We start from the raw sequence: 18,606 nt of genomic DNA, 5'->3' as shown, positions 1-18,606 counted from the left end.
TCCTAGATGCTGAGTCCTGAGTTGGTTTCCTCATTTCAAAAAGTCCAGGAGGACTTACGTGGCCTCTTAACAAGGGTGTCTTGACTGAACCATGTCTGCTTTTGGCTGAAATTCCAGCAGTTCCGTAGGCCTGGCTGACCCTGCTCTGATTACCCTTACATTGATAACAAACAGAGCACATGAATTATTCTTTTAAAAGTACAGTTTATGTGGGAGACATAAATCTTTCCAAATGGGCTGAGACAGAGGGAAGAGGACCAAGGGTGTCCTCCAAGGGAAGCTGTGGAGAGGGGAGCCGGCCCTGCAGGCAGAGGCTGCCCTTGCAGAGACTCACTTTGAGGACAGTGGTGTGGGTGGTGGCTGGTCCTGCTGGCTCAGGGTGAGCTGTGGCTGATGGCAGGAGGCCCAGACCACCCACCAGAAAGAGGCCCTGAGGCTGAGTGGCCCCAGGCCCGAGTAGGGGCAGCCCGACCCACAGCATTTGGGACAAGTGGTAATGGGAATGTCTGAGTCTCCTGAGTCCCTAAGCCCCAGCCCAGGCCGGCTCCAGGGCCAAACCCTCCCCAACCCCCAGCCCCTGCAAGCTCCTGTCATCTCCCCCGGCGAGCCCCTCTTCTCAGCTGCTCTGTCTGCTAGGCCGTCTGCACAGTGTGTGCCTGCAGCGAAGACACTGTGTGCCTTCCACTGGGGCTGCAAACAGAACTTCCCAAAACCCAGTGGGGCCAGGTGTCGACGGGGAAATGACTGGTTTTGCACAGGTGAAGGAGCAGAAGGCCTCAAGCTGCAAGAGCCGTGCTGCTAGAGTCTCCTGGGCCTCTCTCTGGGGAGCTCTAAACTCAGGTCAGCTTGATCCTGAATGTCACAGGCAGTCAGAGGTGAAAGCACCTCTCGCCATCAATGGGAAGGCAGGACACCTGAGGCCAGGGAGAGGCGCCCTAGGCCACATATCATGAAAAGTAGAGCTGGGACAAAGCTTCCTGGTCCAGGGCCTCGATTGCAATCCCAGGCACCTGCTGCAGCCCAGCCCTGTTGTGTCAGACATCACCAGGAGACTTAGTCTTCACTCCCATGCAACCTGCATTCAGCTCAGTGTCCACAGCTGCTGGAAAGCTGCTTGACGGGACCATATTTGCTCTTAGAGATGGGACTATAGAGGGAGCTTTGGGTTGCACAGACAGCCTAACCTCATCCCAGTGCCCCAGCCTTCCTGCCAGTGGAGTCCTTCCTGACAGCCTTTCTCCAAGGGACCCAGGATCCTGGGCTCAGTTTGGACCCCTGGGAGAGCCTCACGGGTGTACAGGAAGGGGTGAGGCAGGTTAGGAACCAAGAGAACATGCCCAGCCCCATCAGTGTCGAGCCAGCTGCTCCTCCTCTTGCACCTCAGTTATCTCATCTACCAAATGGGAGTGGAGACGGGGATTTCTAGGGGGCAGTTTCTAGCCCAGTGTCTTACTCAGAAATACACTCAACTGCTCTCTTCTGCCAACCCTCCCTCCCCACACATCCCTCTTTCTTGGATTGGGCTGCTGCAAGCATAAGAGAAACAAATCGCTTAGTGAGTAAAGCAATTCTCTTCAAATTCTGAGAGGGTGACCTTTGGTGGCCCCCTGCCCTTCCCCCTGCAGCATCAACAAACTCTGGCAGGTGCCAGGGCCAGAGCAGCGGGGCCAGGGGGCCGTGAAGCCAGGCCACCTGGAAAGGGCAGGGACAGTGAGGCCAGGACAGTTATAGGTGGCAGGGTCATGCAGTCTGACCAGCCACGAGGGGCAGAGGGGAGGGACAGAGGCCCAGGCTAAGCGACCTAGGGAGCTGGGGCTATTATTAACTCAGCTTAATTTTCCCTACCTGGAAACTAACTCTTGTCAGTGGGGTAGCGCTGTACCGGGAATGGCTTCATCCCCTACGATCTGGGCTCACTCAGGCTCCTGGGCCAGTCCTCTTCATTTCACAGGAGCCCTGCTTGTTCAGCTCAGGCGGCGGGTAGAGAAGGAGAGAAACCAGAGCCGGGCCCAGCTCACAGCTCCTCGCTGTGCTGACCCTGTGGGGCTCGGGCAGCAGCCCCTGCCTTGTCGTCACCCTTCTTTCACACCCGGGAGGGATCCTGTCTCTGGGTTCATTTAATGCTTCTATTATGTTTCCCCTGCTCAGAGCCTCTGGTTCCCTATTGTCTTGAGCAGGCATTTTGCATTCATGTAAAGATTAGACGTCTTATAACCTTCCCTCTTCTCCCTATGGTTTCCCTCTTTTACTTTCTCAAATCCGAGTTCTTTCTTTCTGGCTACGCACTGCTTCCTCGTTCTCCCCCTCTCTCCTTGCCTGTCTTTATCTGCCTCCCTGTTTGTTTTCCTCCCCACCCTGACCCCCTCCGTCTCCCCGCTGACCTGCTTTTCCTTCTTTCTTCTCTTCACGGTCCAGCGGTTTGAATTCTCTATCCACCCCCAACCAGCCCCCAACCCTGCTTAATTCCATATTCATATTCTTGCAGAGGCTGATAGAAATGACTGTGAGTATTGCTCACCTCATTCCAGAAATATTCTTCTAAATTCTTCGAGAGGCACGACGTGGGAGGGCAGCGAGCACCTCACGGGGAGTCCCTTGTGCTTTGCTTGATAGACCAAGCCACCTGCCCACTGGGCGGCCTTGGCCAGGCCCTGCTCCTCTCTGGGCCTCCTTGTGGGCAGTCCCGAGCTGACTCCCCTGTGATAATAGCTGCCTCCTGGGGTTGTGGGGAGGAAGAGTCGATAGTGCTCCAAGCACGTAGTAGGTGCTCAGGAAACATTTGTTTTTTGTTTTTTGTTTTTGTTGTTTTCCACAGGAGCCAGCTCAGCCTCCGGGAAGGAAGATCCTGCTGTCACCCTCCATCAGTTCTGCCAGTTTCTCCAGGATTTCACACATGCACGCTTGCTCCGGGCACACCCTAGGAAGATGCAAACTTGCCTGTTCCTGGTGGTCACCTACTGTCCCCTTCATAAATGTCCAAGGACAAAGGAGCTGCTGAATACAGGAACTGAGCATTGGGCATCCTGGGTTCTGTAAGTGGAAAGCCAGGTGTGCATCTCTTCACCCCCCTGCCCTCAGGAAGCACTCGCAAGGCCCCTACTGTGTGCAGGGTAGGTGTCAGGCCCTGCCTCCTCTGGGGCTCTGGACCTTGAGATTGCAGGGGAGATAAGTGCAATGGGATGAGTCAGGCAGGCACGAGAGACACAGGCCCTGGGAATTCCAAGAAATGAGAGGGCCTTTCCTGTTGTGCCTGGAGACAGGGTCCCTGAGAAGACTCTGGCAGGAAGTGGACTCTGAGCCAGGCCAGGGCAGGAAGAGAGGGTGCCTGCCAGTTCCCTGAGCTGCTCAGCACAGCTGCGGTTCATCCCTGCTCTCCCCTCCCCAGCAAGGCTTCTGGGCCAGCAGAGGGGCAGGAGCAGAATGCCAGTCCCCAGAGAAGTCCCCTGGCTTACTTCTTTTGCAGACAGTAGCCACTGGTGGGAGCCGAGACATCCTGTCACGGCCAGGACAGGACACTGTTCAAGGGGCGCTTTGTGTGTGTGTCCTCAGGGGCATCTTTCTGGAGAGGGGTCTGAAGCCACCTTCTTAGTCTCAAAGGAGCCTGTAAGCCAAGCATGTGAAGTACCTTCTTGTTTTGGCCTTGTTTGCAAACAAGGAAACAGGCCCAGGAAAGATGGCCCTTGGCCATGGCTGCATAACTGAACAGCTTCTGGAAGGGACTAGAACTCCTGCCCCAGGCCCTGGGGTGACAGGGCAGGGGTTGAGGGGGGCATTTCCTGGGTGAGGTGGGGATGAAGCAGTTCCAGGCTGGTCAGAAGTCAGGCATGAGCTGTGTCCTTCACAGAGGGAGGCAGGCCCAGAGAGGGCTCTGACTCGCCCAAGGCCACACAGCTTTGCGTGGGCCTTTCACATCCCACACAACAGAGGGGCATCCTCAGCCTGGTGGGCAGAGGGCAGGCAGGATAGATGGCCGAGTCTTCTCCAAGGAGAGGGGTTTTGCTCATGGAACCTCCTCCTCCACACTCACAGCCCTGGGCGAAACCTGTGGAGCAGCCGCCAAGAGAGTGAGGGAGGGGGCTCGGGGCAGCTGGGAGTGACTTGAGGAAGTCCAGCTGGACTGCGAGGGGCCCCTGGGGACTGCCAGGGAGCCTCAGGACTCCCAGAGGTGCCCCAGGCACAGAGGGAGGAGTGGGCCTTCCATCTCCCTCCCCCCTTCACTGCAGAGGCTGGGTCGGGCCAGGCGCCCGGGGAGGAGGCGGTGTCCCTGGCTCCCAGCCCGCCGGTGCAGCGGGGCAGGGCTGGACCAGAAGGGGTGGGGCACCGTGCCTGGTATAAGAGGCAGCCAGGGCACCGAGGCAATGAGCTATCTGCTCAGCTTAATAGCAGGACGCTGGCAACAGGCGCTCCCTGCTCCAGTCCAGCCTGCCCGCTCCGCCGCCGCTATGGTCTCCGTGCCTACCACCTGGTGCTCCGTCGCGCTAGCCCTGCTCGTGGCCCTGCATGAAGGTGAGCTGCCCTGGCCTCACCTGCTGCCTACAGCTCCTGGGTCTGTCTATCTGTGTCTCGCCCTAGGGCTGCAGTGCCTCCCAAGCCAGCTGGGGGCAGACAGGGGCGGGAGCCTGGCGGCAGTGGTGGCAGGCGAAAGGTTCTGCAAATACAGAGGCAACCAGCCCAGGCTCCCCATGGGCTGCTGGGATTTCCTTGGGCTGGCCTGGAGCTCTTGAGCAGCAAGAGTGCCAACTCCCTCGATTATGCAAGAAGAGGGGCACGGTGGGTCCCCCACTCCAGGATGTGCCAGGCACCCCAACCCACCTCTCTGCCTCTCTCTCCCTCCTGTGCATGCAGGGAAGGACCAGGCTGCTGCCACCCCGGAGCAGCCAGCGTCCTCATCTCATGCCCAAGGCACCCACCTTCGGCTTCGCCGTTGCTCCTGCAGCTCCTGGCTCGACAAGGAGTGCGTCTACTTCTGCCACTTGGACATCATCTGGGTGAACACTCCTGAGTGAGCATCCATGGGGATGGGGGAGCTCTGGGGCAGGGTGTCAGGGTGGGAGCTACTGGCATGCTAGGGAACCTTGACACAGTCCATCTCTCCCTGGGCCTCCAGATGGAGGCATTGGCTAATATCAATAGTTAATTGTTTCAATTCCTGAGTGGGGACCACCTGAGCCATAGTGAGGACTGTCTCCTGAGAATTCTTAACACAGCCTGGTAAGCAAGTGTTGGCCCCATTTTCCAGATTCAAGTACTGAGGCTCAGAGAGCTTAAGCGCCTTCCCCAAGATGACACAGGTAATCGTAAGGGTAGGCACCATCCTCGGTTGGGGAATGCCGGAGCTCACAGTCTCTGCCATGCTGCCTCTGCATGCTCTTCCAATAATAATACGATTAGTGACAGCACCCATGCCTTGACTATGCCAGGCTCTTTGCCAAGCACTGCACATGCTTGATCATCTCAGGAGCCCCCCATCCTCCCCATAAGGCAGGATAGTCCCTCAAATGACAGATGAGAACCTGCCTTGTGCTACTGGCTACACCCGGGTGGGAGCCCAGTGCTGTCTGTTCCGCCTGCACCCGCTCTGCCTCCAGGCCACTGCATACCTTCAGTTGAAGTTTCTGTGTGTGTTCGTGATTTTTTTCCCTTCCCCAAATTGCAGAAGGCAAGAGAAGCCCTGCACGTAAGCGTGTGTGAAGTTAATCCGCATCCAAACACTTGCTTAGGGCGGGAACCCTGCCAGTCCCTGCGTGCTGAGTCTACCTGGAGTCACTACGACTCCAACCGCACCATCTAAAATTAGTTCTGTCACTGGAAAGTGCTGGTCCAGCCAGCCACGGGGCCCCTGCCCTTCCCCGGCCTGCTTGATTAGACTCTGAATCTGAAATTAATCCCATCTGAACACACACACACGCACACACCCCACTTTCAAGTCAAGCCTCTAAGGCACATTTGTTACCCCTCCAGGCAAGTGGGGACCAGGTGGGGGCAGCTTAGCTATGATCCTATGTTTACTTCTGTGAGACGGAGTGGCCGCCCTTCCTCCAGAGCTAGCTGAGAGCCTTCTTTGAGAATAGGGGGACCAGCCTGTCTGAGAGGGGAAAGAGACTAGGAGGTTCCCAATTCCCACCTTCGCGTAGGATCACAGATTTCCTTGCCCCGATGCTGGGAGCTCTCACTGAGCCAAGCCAGGCCCAGAGAAGGGGAGGTTCTTGCCAAGGGCTACCAGGACCCTTGTGGAGGAGCCTGTGACTTCAGTGGTGTGACTTCTTGAGGTCAAGGGCTGGTCACCTTTCATTGGCACCCTGCTGGCCATTGGCATGGGTGGCTGTCCCAGTGGGCAGTGTAGACAGTCCCTGCTTGCCAATAGTTGTGGTTTATTTAATCCTCTCTCTCTCTATTTTTTTTTCTCTCTCTCTTTCTCTCCACTCCACACCACTACCTTGCTGGCTGCCCGCCCACAGACAGACAGCTCCTTACGGCCTGGGAAACCCGCCAAGACGCCGGCGCCGCTCCCTGCCAAGGCGCTGTCAGTGCTCCAGCGCCAGGGACCCCGCCTGTGCCACCTTCTGCCTTCGAAGGCCCTGGTAGGTGGGCACCCAGCCTGCAGGGGCGTAGGGTAGCTGCAAGCCCGGGCATGCCCTGGGGAGCAGGTGTCTGGGAGACTAGCAGAGGAGCAAAGTGGCAAGCTGGGGGTGAACAGCGACCCCACAGGCTGCTTTGGGTCCGTGGCACCATCCCTTCCTGCAGGAACCAGTCACCCCTGGGGGCCTCCCGGTGCCCAGCTCTGGGGGCTTCCGGGAACACTCATGTCCTCACTCCTGGGCAGGAGAGAGTCTGCCAGTGATGGCTGAGGCAACTCAGGCCCAGAGAAGGGGCAGGACACGTCAGGCTGCATAGCTCATCAGAAGGAGGCCTGGGCCTTGGGACTGAGTCTGTCTGATCGAGTCCTACTGGGCTTTGGATTCCGACCTGAGGTTCAGGGGGACTTTGGAGCTTGCTCCGGGAAGAAATGGCATCTGGAGTTGGGAAGCCATGTCACCATCCCGGGGTGGCCCCAGAGTTGCTGGGGGGCCTCTGCCATGTCTCCTATCTTACCTGAGCCTAAGTTCTCCCATCTGTAAAGTGGTGGGAGGCTTTGTTCCTTCCCTCATCCACATGGAGAATTTGGGAAAACCAAACTGGCTTCAAAGTCCCAAGCTTCCGGCCGGGCACGGTGGCTCACACCTGTAATCCCAGCACTTTGGGAGGCCGAGGTGGGTGGATCACCTGAGGTCAGGAGTTCAAGACCAACCTGGACAACATAGTGAAACCCTGTCTCTACTAAAAATACAAACAAATTGCTGGGCATGGTGGCGGGCGCCTGTAATCTTAACTACTCGGAAGGCTGAGGCAGGAGAATCAGTTGAACCTGGGAGGCAGATGTTGCAGTGAGCCGAGATTGCGCCATTGCACTCCAGCCTGGGCAACAAGAGTGAAACTCAGTCTCAAAAAAAAAAAAAAAAAATCCCACGCTCCAGTTCCCATGATGGTTTATGAGAAACTCCTCCTCTGGGTCTCAAGCTGAGGCCCTGCCCCTGCCTCAGTTTCCCCTGCAGCTGCAAGTGGCCAGATTCTGGGAAGGCCAAAAAAGCTGCCTCTTTCTGGGGCTAAGAACACGTTCCTGGTAGCTCAGTTTTCCTCAGTCCCCACCCCACCTGGGAAGGGAAAGATGCCAGGTGCACAGGCGTGGAAATGGATCTGCCCCCACAGGCACGTGGGGATGGGGATGGGGTGGGGGCTGGGCTGGGCTGCAGCCGGGTAGCTTCAGGGCCCTGGGCAGTCCATCACTCGGGCCCTAATGCCATTCGTGCAGGACTGAAGCCGGGGCAGTCCCAAGCCGGAAGTCCCCTGCAGACACGTTCCAGACTGGCAAGACAGGGGCCACCACAGGAGAGCTTCTCCAAAGGCTGAGGTGAGGGTGTGGGACACATGCACAGACTGAGCACCTCCTGTATGCCTTGCACATTTCCCACATTTTCTATGTGAGGCAGGCCTGGGTCCTCATTGGGCAGCAAAGAGAACTGAGGCTCAGAGAGGGAAAGCCACTTGCCCAAAGTCACACAGCAGTCAGTGGCATCTGGCTGACCCCAGAGTCTATGCTCTTACCCACTGTGCTCTTTGTTACCACTAGGCCTGGAAGTGGACTTTTTAGAGGGTTTGAAGGCTCATGACTGGGAAGGACCACAGTTGTTGGTTCAGGCTGTGCTGAATGGAACATCTCACACATGCTGGGGTCCAGAGGGGCCAGCTGCCCAGCCTGCTCCCTCTCTGCTGCCCAGATTGCATCCCCTCCCTGGTGCCTCAGTGTGACTCAGACCTGGCCCCCAGGAGGTGCCCATGAATGCTTGTTCAACCAAACCAACTCAAGAACAGACACTTGCACCTGCCGGGCAGTAGAGTGGCTGTAGGGGCAGCCTCTGGGGCAGACTGCTTGATCTGAACCCCAGCCCAGCCTGGAACAAGCTTTGTGACCTTGGGTTTGCCCCTCAACTTCACTGTGCCTCTAGTTCCTATGATTTGAACAGGGGAAACAGGGAAATTGTGCCATCCATCCCCACCTGGGAAATTGTGCCATCCGTCCCCGCCTGGGGTTGCTGTGAGGTCAGATGAGTGGACGCACATGAAGCGTGTAGCCCAGGGTCTGTGCCCGTGGGAGCCGTGGAGGGGTCTGCCATTCCCACTTCTGTCACTGAGGGTTCCTCACAGCTGGCCAGGGCCCAGGGCCCAGCTCAGCCCCTCAGAGATTCTCACCTTTTGCGGGCAGCAGAAAAATAGGAGAAAAGACAGGATGGTGGGATGGACAGGACCCAACGTATACTTAGGAACTTTCTGAGAACGAAAAAATGAGTACAAGACTTTTCAAATGCACACACTTCGTAGTGTGCAGAGCTGGCTCGGCCAACCTTGTACGCCTGTTTTTGTTTTACAAGCTAAGAAAGGGGATCAGAGAGGCTGAGATCGTTGCCCAAGTTTCCTTAGCTGGGAACTGAAGCCAGCCTCCTGGCTCCCAGTTTAGAGTTCTTTGAGCCAGTATGTGGCCACCCAGCCAGGTTCAAAGGGCAGCGGGGTGCCCTGTTTTCTGGGCTGGACTACCTTGAGCTGGACCTCGAAGAATGAGTAGAATTTTAGCAGGTGGCTTCTGGGTGAGGGGAATACACATAGCCTGGAGGGAAGAGCAGAAGCAAAGGTGTGGAAAGGTATGGAAAGAAGTGGAAAGGCAGATGACAGGAGACCTACAGGGCTGTGCTTGGCTGTCCACTCATTCTGGCAGCATTTGATGTTGAACATTAGCTCTGTCAAAGCCCCCATGTGCAGAGAAGCTTCAACGCCTGGGCTGGCCTGCGCTGGTTGTGCAGACCTTGTTTTCAGGCTGTGGCCACTCTCTGACCCCAGGGCAGCTGTGACCCCAGGATCTGGGCAAGGGCTGTAGCCCCATTGCCCCTGCTGTCATGGGGAGCTCTTGGACAGTCCATATCTCCCGAGATGCTAAGTTGACCCTTCTTGATTCCCAGGGACATTTCCACAGTCAAGAGCCTCTTCACCAAGCGACAACAGGAGGCCATGCGGGAGCCACGGCCCACACATTCCAGGTGGAGGAAGAGATAGTGTTGTGAGCTGGAGGAACATTGGGAAGGAAGCCCGCGGGGAGAGAGGAGGAGAGAAGTGGCCAGGGCTTGTGGACTCTCTGCCTGCTTCCTGGACGGGGGCCTTGGTCCCAGACAGGTGGACCCATTTGCCAGGATTGGCACAAGCTCCCTGGTGAGGGAGCCTCGTCCAAGGCAGTTCCGTGTCCTCGCACTGCCCAGGGAAGCCCTCGGCCTCCAGACTGCGGAGCAGCCTCCAGCGCTGGCTGCTGGCCCACAGCTCTGCTGGAAGGAACTGCATGGGGAGTACATTCATCTGGAGGCTGTGTCCTGAGGAGTGTCCTGTCTGCTGGGCTACAAACCAGGAGCAACCTGCGAACGCGCATGCCTCAGCCAGCCCTGGAAGCTGGACGGCTCCCCTGGGGCTGGCATCCTGGCTGGCTGTGTCCTCTCCGGCTCTCCCTCCCCAGAGTCCTTGCACCCTCATTCCCTCGGGACCCTCCCAGTGAGAAGGGCCTGCTCTGCTTCTACTGTCTGTATATAACTTATTTGCCCTAAGAACTTTGAGAATCCCAATTATTTATTTTAATGTATTTTTTAGACCCTCTATTTACCTGTGAACTTGTGTTTATAATAAATGAGGAAACGTACTCTGGTTTTTTGTCTTGGCCAAGGCAGGGGGTTGGAGACTCCTCTCAAGGAGGGGCCGCTTGGAAGTTGGAGGACACAAGAAGGAAAGGGCTGGGGCAGGTGGCTGGAGCCCCGGGTTCCACTCCCACCCTTGCTGGGTGTCTCTGGCTGCTAACCTGCCCTCTCTGGGCTTTTGTCTGTCATGTGCCTCGACAGCCACCCGCAAGTGTGACGTCAGGATTCCAGGACCTATGTTCTCATCAGGCCAGTAATCAACGGCCAGCCCTTTCCCAGGAGTGTGTGTGGAAGAAGCTAAGACAGGAGGGTGGAGGGACTCATCGCCCCAGCGGCTCTGTCCCAGCAGAGGCTGACAGTAAGGCCCAGAGCAAAGCTATCCAGCGAGGGAGAAGACCAGGTGAACCTCAAGGCTGTGGGTGCCCCATTGGTCAGTGAGAGGTGCTGTGATGGAGCCACAGCCTGGCCCTGGCCTGGTCCCTCACCTTGGGCTTTGGACATCATAAATACTTGCTGACTGAATTCATGAATCACCACTGCAGTGTGACGTTGAACAAATCTCTTTCAGTTTCTGCACTTCAGTTTTCTTCATCTAGAAAATGGGAAGCAATAGTCCCCACCTCACAGAGTTGCTGTGGGCACCAAGCAGAGAAGTGATGGTACCAGGCTCAGCCCAAGGCCTGACAAGAGGCAGAGGCTGCTTGTGGGGCTGGCAATGGTGATTATGGAATGAGTGGGACGGGGACAGGGCTAAGGGGCCTGAGGGGAGGGTGAGATGGGGGCTAGCTGGGGTGGAGGTGGGTGGTCATAGGAAGACTCTGGACAAAGGTGCTACTCTTGTGGCCTCAAAAGATATGCAAAACAAATAGAAAGACTCAAAAGAGGCCAGGGGTGGCAACTCACGACTATAATCCCAGCACTTTAAGAGGCCGAGGTGGGAGGATCACTTGACTCCAGCAGTTCAAGACCAGCCTGGGCAATATAGGGAGACCCTGTATCTAAAAAAAAAAAAAAATGTTTTTAATTAGCTGGGCGAGGTGGTGCACACCTGTGGTCCCAGCTACTCAGGAGGCTGAGGCCAGAGGATTACTTGAGCCCAGGAGGTCAAGGCTACAGTGAACTATGATGGTGCCACTGCACTGCAGCCTGGGCACCACACGGAGGACCTGCCTTAAAAGAAAAAGAAGCACTCAAATGACTTGAATACATAGAAAGAAAATAGGGAGGGAATTCCAGGCAGAGGGAGCAGGGAGGATGAAAGTATGGAAGTGGGAGTGACAAAGAAGTTTCCTTAGGAGGGGCCCCAGGTGTCTGGACCATGGCAAGGGGACAGCAGCAGGAGACAAAGCCAGAGAGGCCTTGAAGGCCAAGGTTAGGAGCCTGGACTTCCCTTTGTGGGCCGCAGGAAGCCACAAAAGCTCTGTGAGCAGCAGGGGACCTCGGCAGAGCTGGGCTTTGGAAATATGCCACAGACGGCTGGTCAGGGCTGAGTGAATGAGGAGACCAGTGGCAGAGAAGCAGTCATCGTAAGTCCTTAGGGATCCTCCGTGCAACCTAGTGATGAGGCTGGTGTCGTGGGGTCAGCCCAGGCACTTGTTGCCTACTCCAGCCCAGGGCCAGAGCGCACCTCTCACGTTTCAGCTGAGCTTGATGCCAGGGGAGCCTCGCTCCCTGGGAGTGCATCACAGGCCCCCATTCAACATGACCCTGCCCCTCAAAAACTCAAATGCAACAGCCCATGGCCAGGCCAGGCAGCTGGGTAAGGCAGCCCTAGGGCCGCAGCTGTGACAGAGGCCTGGCAGCAGCACGAGGAAAACCTGGCGGAGGGTGTGTTGGAGGGAAGCATTCACCGCCCTTGGCACAGGCCCCGGGGACCCTGGCCAGGGTTCACAGATCAGTGACCCAGATGACTGAGCAACAGAGATGATTAAAGGAGTAGAGGAGGCCCAGAAGGCAGGGACAGGTAAGGGTGACACTACAGTCCTTTAGAAACATACACCTGGGAAACAGGGGCCTCTGGCTGGGGCCTTGCCCTGTAGGGGGGCCCTGTTCTGGCCCTCATCCAGCCATACCTCTCTATGGGACAAGAAGTTTGCAGGGCCACAGGGCCACGTATGCCTGAAGTCTGTCCTTGCTTCAAGCCCACACTCCAGATAGTTGGGACTTCGGCCATGTTGGGGAAGGTGGGCTAGAGTTTGGAAAGAAGCAGAGAAAAAGCTACCAGGAGCAGCTACCAGGTCAAAGCGAACCCTGGGAAGAAGGCATCTAAGCTTCAGGAAGCTTGGGTTTTCTGGGACAAAATCTCCCCTCCTCCTGCCTTTTCCACAAATATAGAACAGGATTTTTTCAAGGCTTTTTGTGTCAAATTTGTGTTCCTTTTGACTGCAACACTAGGCAGAGACAGGCCAGAAGGGGGCACAGGATGACCCAGATTTATTCGGGTTATGTGGACAGGAGGAAGCTGAGGCAGAGAGCAGTTAGGTCCTGTGTCCGGGGCTGTGAGTCTGCAGACGGGGCCCTTCGCTGCCTCTCCACAGCCCTCACTCAGGAAAGAGCCCTGTGGAATTCTCTCTCTCTCTCTCTCTCTCTCATTGAAAATAGAGTCCAGGCAGCTAGGTCTTCAGTTCAGAAAAGTCATTTGCCTAATCACGGTGAAAATCTATTGGAACGTGGCCATCCATTCATTCAACAGTTAGGAATAATCACCTCTGGGAGGACTCTCATAAGCAAGACAGACACAGTTCCTGCTTCACAGGTCAAGAGGACAGTCATTCAAGAAAACAACGGTTAAATATGAAGGCAAGAATCATAGCAAACATTCCCTGAGCACTGACTAAGTGCTTTCCACATATTAACTCCTTGGTTCCTCACAGCAACCTTATGTAGCAAATTCTGTCATTACTATGACCATTTGATAGGAAAGGTTACTGAGGCACAGAGCGGTTAGTAAATTGCTCAGAGTCAGACAGCTAGGATGTGGCTTAGCTGGGTTTTAAACCCCAGGCTCTTAACTTCCGTGCTACCCTACCTCTCTAATAGGGTATGTCCATGCTGTGATGAAGCCCCTGAGGAGGGGGAGGCCAGGGTGGCTTCCTGGAGAAGGGGACATCTAGGCCAACTCTGGGGAAGTCAGTCAAGGAAGAGGGTGGAGAAGAGCATTCCAGGCAGAGGAAACCGCATAGGTGAAGGTTCCTGTCTTCATAGGAAGGGAGCTATTCCCAGTCTCTTTTGGGGAGGTCCTGGGAACGGCTGGAAGGGGCAGGCAGGAAGGGGCAGTGCACGCCTGAGCACCAGACCAAGCCCCGAGCATCTGGCATGGGGGTGCTCTAGGAAGCAGAGGCCGCCACCGCTCTCACCCCCACCACAGCCTCAGAAAATGCCTCCCAGGAGAATACTACCATGCCCAGCATGCCCTCCGTGAGGGCTTCGGGCCTCTGGAAACCTCTCTGGCTGCCCGCTCGGGTCTCACAGCCTGGCAGGGGAGACAGACAAGAGCAAAGTGAAGGGCCAGAGGTGGAGTATGTCGTGAGCTGGCCTTCCAGCTGGTGGGATGGGGGGCGAAGGACTGGCAGGGCTTGTGCAGGCTGGGATGAGGGAAAGGGCTTGGTGGGAATGGTGTAAGGCAGATCTGGCCAGGGCATGAGAGAGCGCAGGGAGGGGCAGCAGGCCTGAGCAGCAGGGGCCAGGCTGGGAATAGCATCCGATGCCAGGAATTTGAACTTGAGTGATAGGTAGCCAGAGAAGGTTGCTAAACGAGGGAGAGCCAGGACGGGAGCTGGCCTTGGGTGGCTGGTTTATCGTTGGCTCCTTCCCGGCCAATGCTTCCAGCTCACAAGGGCCCTCCCAGCCCCTCTCAGGGGAGAGCATAGTGTGGGCCTCGCCTTGGCCTGCCAGGGATCCAAGCCAAAAGCCCTCGGCAGCTAAGAAGGGGGCCGTGTGCGGGCCCGCCAGGAGCCCTGGAAGAGGAATGCAGCCTAATTAATTCTCTGCAGCTCACAGGGCCTCGCCTTGTGGGAGCAGCTGCCAGGACAGGCCTGCCAGGATGCCACTGGCCCAGCCTGTCGATCACTTGGTGCTGAAGGCAGCAAGGGGGACTGCAGGCTGGGAACTGGGGGACGGGGACTTGGGGGGCCAACCCCTGCCGCCAGGCACACACGTGTCCTCCAGTCCCTTCACAGCTAATAAAACAGTCATAGTAACTGTAATAGCCAACGGGCCTTGAGGCTGTCAGAGCACCAGACTCTGCCAGTACACTGAGTACTAGGAGAACATTGCATTCACTTTTCTTACAAGAAGTAAGATAAGTGTTGCTCTCATCTCCATTTTGCAGATGAGGAAACTGAGGCTCAGAGAAGCGAATTTCCCTGCCCAGGGTCATGCAGTCAGAAAGCAAAAGCAGGGAAGGTGGGATGTGCACCCAGGCAATCTGGGCCCCCAGACTGTATTAATCATAACCACCATGCTAGACTGGTTCAGCAAGGGAAACTGAGGCCCTGGGAGGGTGGGATGTCTTTCTCAAGGACAACTGGCTAAAAAAGGGCCTAGGGACACTGGCTGGAGGGGGAAAGGCCATGACCCTGGCCTCTGCTTGAATTGCCTCCTCCTGAAGTTTCCTTCCCTGGCCTGCAGGTCACCCTGAGGGATGTCTGGCTCACTACCTCCAGGCCAGGCAGGCTGTGGAAAGTGATCCTGTCTCTGCGGTCTCTACCTATGTGGTCCCAGTTCCACTGCCTGGGGCCTGTCACAGAAGCACAGTACCAACATTACCCAGGGAGTCTCAGACCAGTCTGCACATGCTCAGAGAATCCTTCTGCAACGCTATGACTCCCTCCACAGGCAGGACACTGAGGCCAGCAGAGGCTCAGAGTGGTGCAGGAAGGTGCTGGACCAAGACCTTGCCACTAGAAAGTGGCAGAGCCTGGCCGGGCTCCAGGATGGCCTGATGCCAAGACCCTGCCCTTCCCTGACAGCATACCGGAAGGAGGGGCAGCACATCCATGTCATGCCGCCTCTCCGAGCCTGTTTCCTCATCTGCCATATGGGGATGAGGAGCCCAAGGTTACAGGGTTGTCCTAGAGTTCATTAATAACAGCCAACACTAAAGGCACTTAGTAGATGTCAGATACTGTCCTAAGTACTTTATTTAATTTTTTTTAAATTTCCAAAACCAAAATTTTATTCATAGCTACATAATACATGATGATAAACCTGCCCCATAATATAGCATATGTTGGCGTTTATTACCCTGTAGGTGTATCTTTAAGTTTGTCCGATTTCCCACTGAAGAAGATCAGAACATGCCACCCCAAATATGCCACTTTTGCATTAGGATCGTTTTGAGCGAAAGGCAATTAAGAAACTGCACGTGTAGAAAGAGTTCTTTGCCCTCCCACATCTGCCCAAAAGCAGGACATAAATTTTCCTTTGTGAAGATTCTTCTCCTTCCCTGTCTTATAGCAGGAAGCGAACAACCGTTAGTTAGCACTGAAGACAAAAAGTCAGCAAGAAGACAAGTCTGCACAAACCAGTCTTACTGAAATCACCCTGATCTTCCATTAATTTCCCCATATATTTATCTTCCCACAATTTGCCACCCCTAGGAACCCAAAGCCTTTTTCCTTTATCTTGTCATTTCTCCACAAATGTATCATCCTTTGTTAAAATGGTAGGGGGCTTATATACCATTTTAACAAAGGGTCTTCACTTCTTTTCTATGAATGCAATCAATGCCTTCATGCACATCGCAATTAAAGTAGGAACATCAAATAAAATCTGTATGCCTTTTCTCCTGTGCATTAGTCTTTTGTCAGTTTAATTTGCAAGCCCCAGCCACAGTCTATAAAAGGATACAGGAAAAAAACTTTTTTCCTCCCCTACACCACCAATAAAATAACACTGCGTGGTACACTTGTACATAAATTTTTCTATTTATTCCCTATTTATTGTTTGGCTACATTTTAAAATTGAGATATGATTTATACACTATAACATTCACCCTTTTAAGGCACACAATTCAGTGGATTTTAATCCTCACTTAACATCGATAGGTTCTTAGGAACTGTGACGTTAAACGAAACGTTTTGCTCATCAATGTAACGACAAAACTCCATTGAAGGAAACATTATTCGAGGATCTACTCTACATTTCTTTTCCACTAAAGCCACCATTTCCAAGAACCTGTCAACAACATTAAGTGTGGCTTTATTGTTTCCACAAAGTTATACAAGGATCACGACTGTCTCATTCCAGAACATTTTCACCACCCCAAAAGGAAATCCCCTACCCGTTAGCAGTCACTCCCTTATTCTACTACCCCACTCCCAAGCCCTAGGAAACCACCAATCTACGTCTACCTCTATAAATTCACCGATTCTGGACATTTCATATAAATGAAATCATACCAGATGCGGCCTTTTGTGTCTGTCTTCTCTCACATACCGCAATACTTTCAAGGTTTATCCATGTTGTAGCATGTATCAGTACTCCATTCCTTTTTATGGCTGAATAATATTTCATCTTAGCACCAGATCATATTTTGTTCATTCATCCGTTAATAGACATCTGGGTTCTTTCTACCTGAAACCTCAATGACCCTATGGGAGGTTCTATTAGTGTCCTATAGACAAAAGACTGAGATCTGGAGAGGTTAAGTAACCCACCAAGGTCAGTTAGCTAGTGAGTAGCAGTGGTGAGATTTGCCCCAGGAGTCTGGCTCTGGAGATGATGGCCTTAACCACTGTACCATACTGTCTCCTCAGTCAAAGTAACACAGCGTATGGAGGTCAGCACAAAAGGAGGCACTCGGTGGGCACTTAGCAAAGCGTGGCACTTCTCCACAGCATTTCTACAAGTGGCAGAGCCAGAGGCTGCCAGGCAGGACCCTAAGCTAGGACAAGGATGTCAGGACAAGTGATAAAGAATTGCCATCTCAGCACACAGGTGATTCTCCTAGGAAGGGGACATCGGTTCACACCCAGGCGGGCCTGCTCCCTCCACTGAGCATCATTGGCCTGCATCCCAGACTCATCCCTCCACCAATTCCTACCTAGGAAGCCCGTGGCTGCTCCTTTCTGGGCCCCAACGCCCTGCCGCCAGGCGGCAGAGGAAGATCTTTGGGTGAGGTCAAGGTCTGAGCTTCAGTCCTAGTCAGCACAACACAAAGCATGATCTGGGGCAGGTCTCTGCCTCCTCTGGGCCTTCATCAATTAAATAATGGGACGAGAACGCTTAATACTTTCTATTTAATTATAAAGGTAATATAATACCTGAACAAAAGCTGCTGCTAAAAATATGCAAAGAATATAGGAATATCTGGGTTAAAACGAAAGTCTCAGCTGGGCGCGGTGGCTCACGCCTGTTATCCCAGCACTTTGGGAGGCCAAGGCAGGCTGATCACAAGGTCAGGAGCTTGAGACCAGCCTGGCCAACATAGTGAAACCCCGTCTCTACTAAAAATACAAAAAAAAAAAAAAAAAAAATACCCAGGTGTGGTGGCACAAGCCTGTAGTCCCAGCGACTCGGGAGGCTGAGGCAAGGAATCGCTTGAACTCAGGAGGCGGAGGTTGCAGTGAGTCCAGATCGCGCCACTGCACTCCAACCTGGGCAACAAGAGCAAAACTCAGTCTCAAAAAGAAAGAAAGAAAGTCTCCTTGCCTTGTCAGCCCGAAAGTAGAATATGTAGCCCTTTTCTATGGATTCAGATATGTATTTTATATCTAACTTGTTAGAGGTGTTTTAAAGTAATAAATGGAAACAGAAATCTTCAGTTTCAGCCACCTGCTTTCTTCACACCACAGAACTCGTCCTGGCCCAGTACATACGGCTCCATCTCAGCGTTTGTTTCAACAGCTCCACGGTGGCCCACGGTGCACACAAACTGTTGTTCGTTTTAACTATTTGCCTACCGATGCCATTTGGATGGTCTTCATTTACTGTTTTTACAAACATGCTGTGGTAAACACCTGTTTATACGTCTTTGTCCAGAAAAGACAGATTGTTAGAGATAAATCACTGGGTCAGAGGATACCACATATTAAATATCCTGCCAGAAATGGGGCTCTTGTTTGCACTCCTACCGCCACTTGGGGATAAATGCCCATTTCCTTTCAGCCTTTCCAGCACTGGTTTTTTTAACCAATCTCTTACTTGTTGATCTAAGGAGGAAAACATTTATTAGCATGGAATCCGGATGTGTAAAAGATCAACCTGGTTGGATTCTGGTTGGAGGGAGTGAGGGGCATGGAGTCCCATTCCATCTTGAGTTGCTACAGAGGATCCCTCTATCCTTCTAGTTTTCCAGCGCTGGTATCTAGGATCTGCTCGGCTGCAGGTCTGTCCCTCT

General features: G+C 54.2%; 1 protein-coding gene across 2 annotated transcripts; it reads left to right on the top strand.

Annotated features, from left to right (window-relative positions):
- The first annotated feature begins 4,360 nt into the window (after positions 1–4,360).
- On the top strand, positions 4,361–10,270 carry EDN2 (endothelin 2). 2 transcript variants are annotated; one of them, XM_032159063.2, is made up of 5 exons: positions 4,361–4,506; positions 4,846–5,002; positions 6,459–6,581; positions 7,850–7,948; positions 9,549–10,270. In XM_032159063.2, exons 1-5 carry the CDS (start codon positions 4,443–4,445, stop codon positions 9,640–9,642), a joined length of 537 nt encoding a protein of 178 aa, XP_032014954.1. In that variant the 5' UTR covers positions 4,361–4,442; the 3' UTR covers positions 9,643–10,270. The 2 variants fall into 2 exon arrangements, with proteins under 2 accessions (XP_032014954.1, XP_032014956.1); XM_032159065.2 differs by lacking the exon at positions 7,850–7,948.
- The last annotated feature ends 8,336 nt before the right edge of the window (positions 10,271–18,606 follow it).

This window comes from Hylobates moloch, unplaced genomic scaffold, assembly GCF_009828535.3.
Source record: "Hylobates moloch isolate HMO894 unplaced genomic scaffold, HMol_V3 SCAFFOLD_8, whole genome shotgun sequence".
Taxonomy (NCBI): Eukaryota; Metazoa; Chordata; class Mammalia; order Primates; family Hylobatidae; genus Hylobates; species Hylobates moloch.
This window is presented reverse-complemented; position numbering and strand designations above follow the sequence as displayed.

Excerpts from the sequence above, each read along its gene's own strand:
- EDN2 (XM_032159063.2), top strand. The coding sequence starts at position 4,443 with ATGGTCTCCGTGCCTACCACCTGGTGCTCCGTCGCGCTAGCCCTGCTC. Across the intron at positions 4,507-4,845 it reads GCTCGTGGCCCTGCATGAAG|GGAAGGACCAGGCTGCTGCC; the intron begins GTGAGCTGCCCT and ends CTGTGCATGCAG. Across the intron at positions 6,582-7,849 it reads TTCTGCCTTCGAAGGCCCTG|GACTGAAGCCGGGGCAGTCC; the intron begins GTAGGTGGGCAC and ends CCATTCGTGCAG.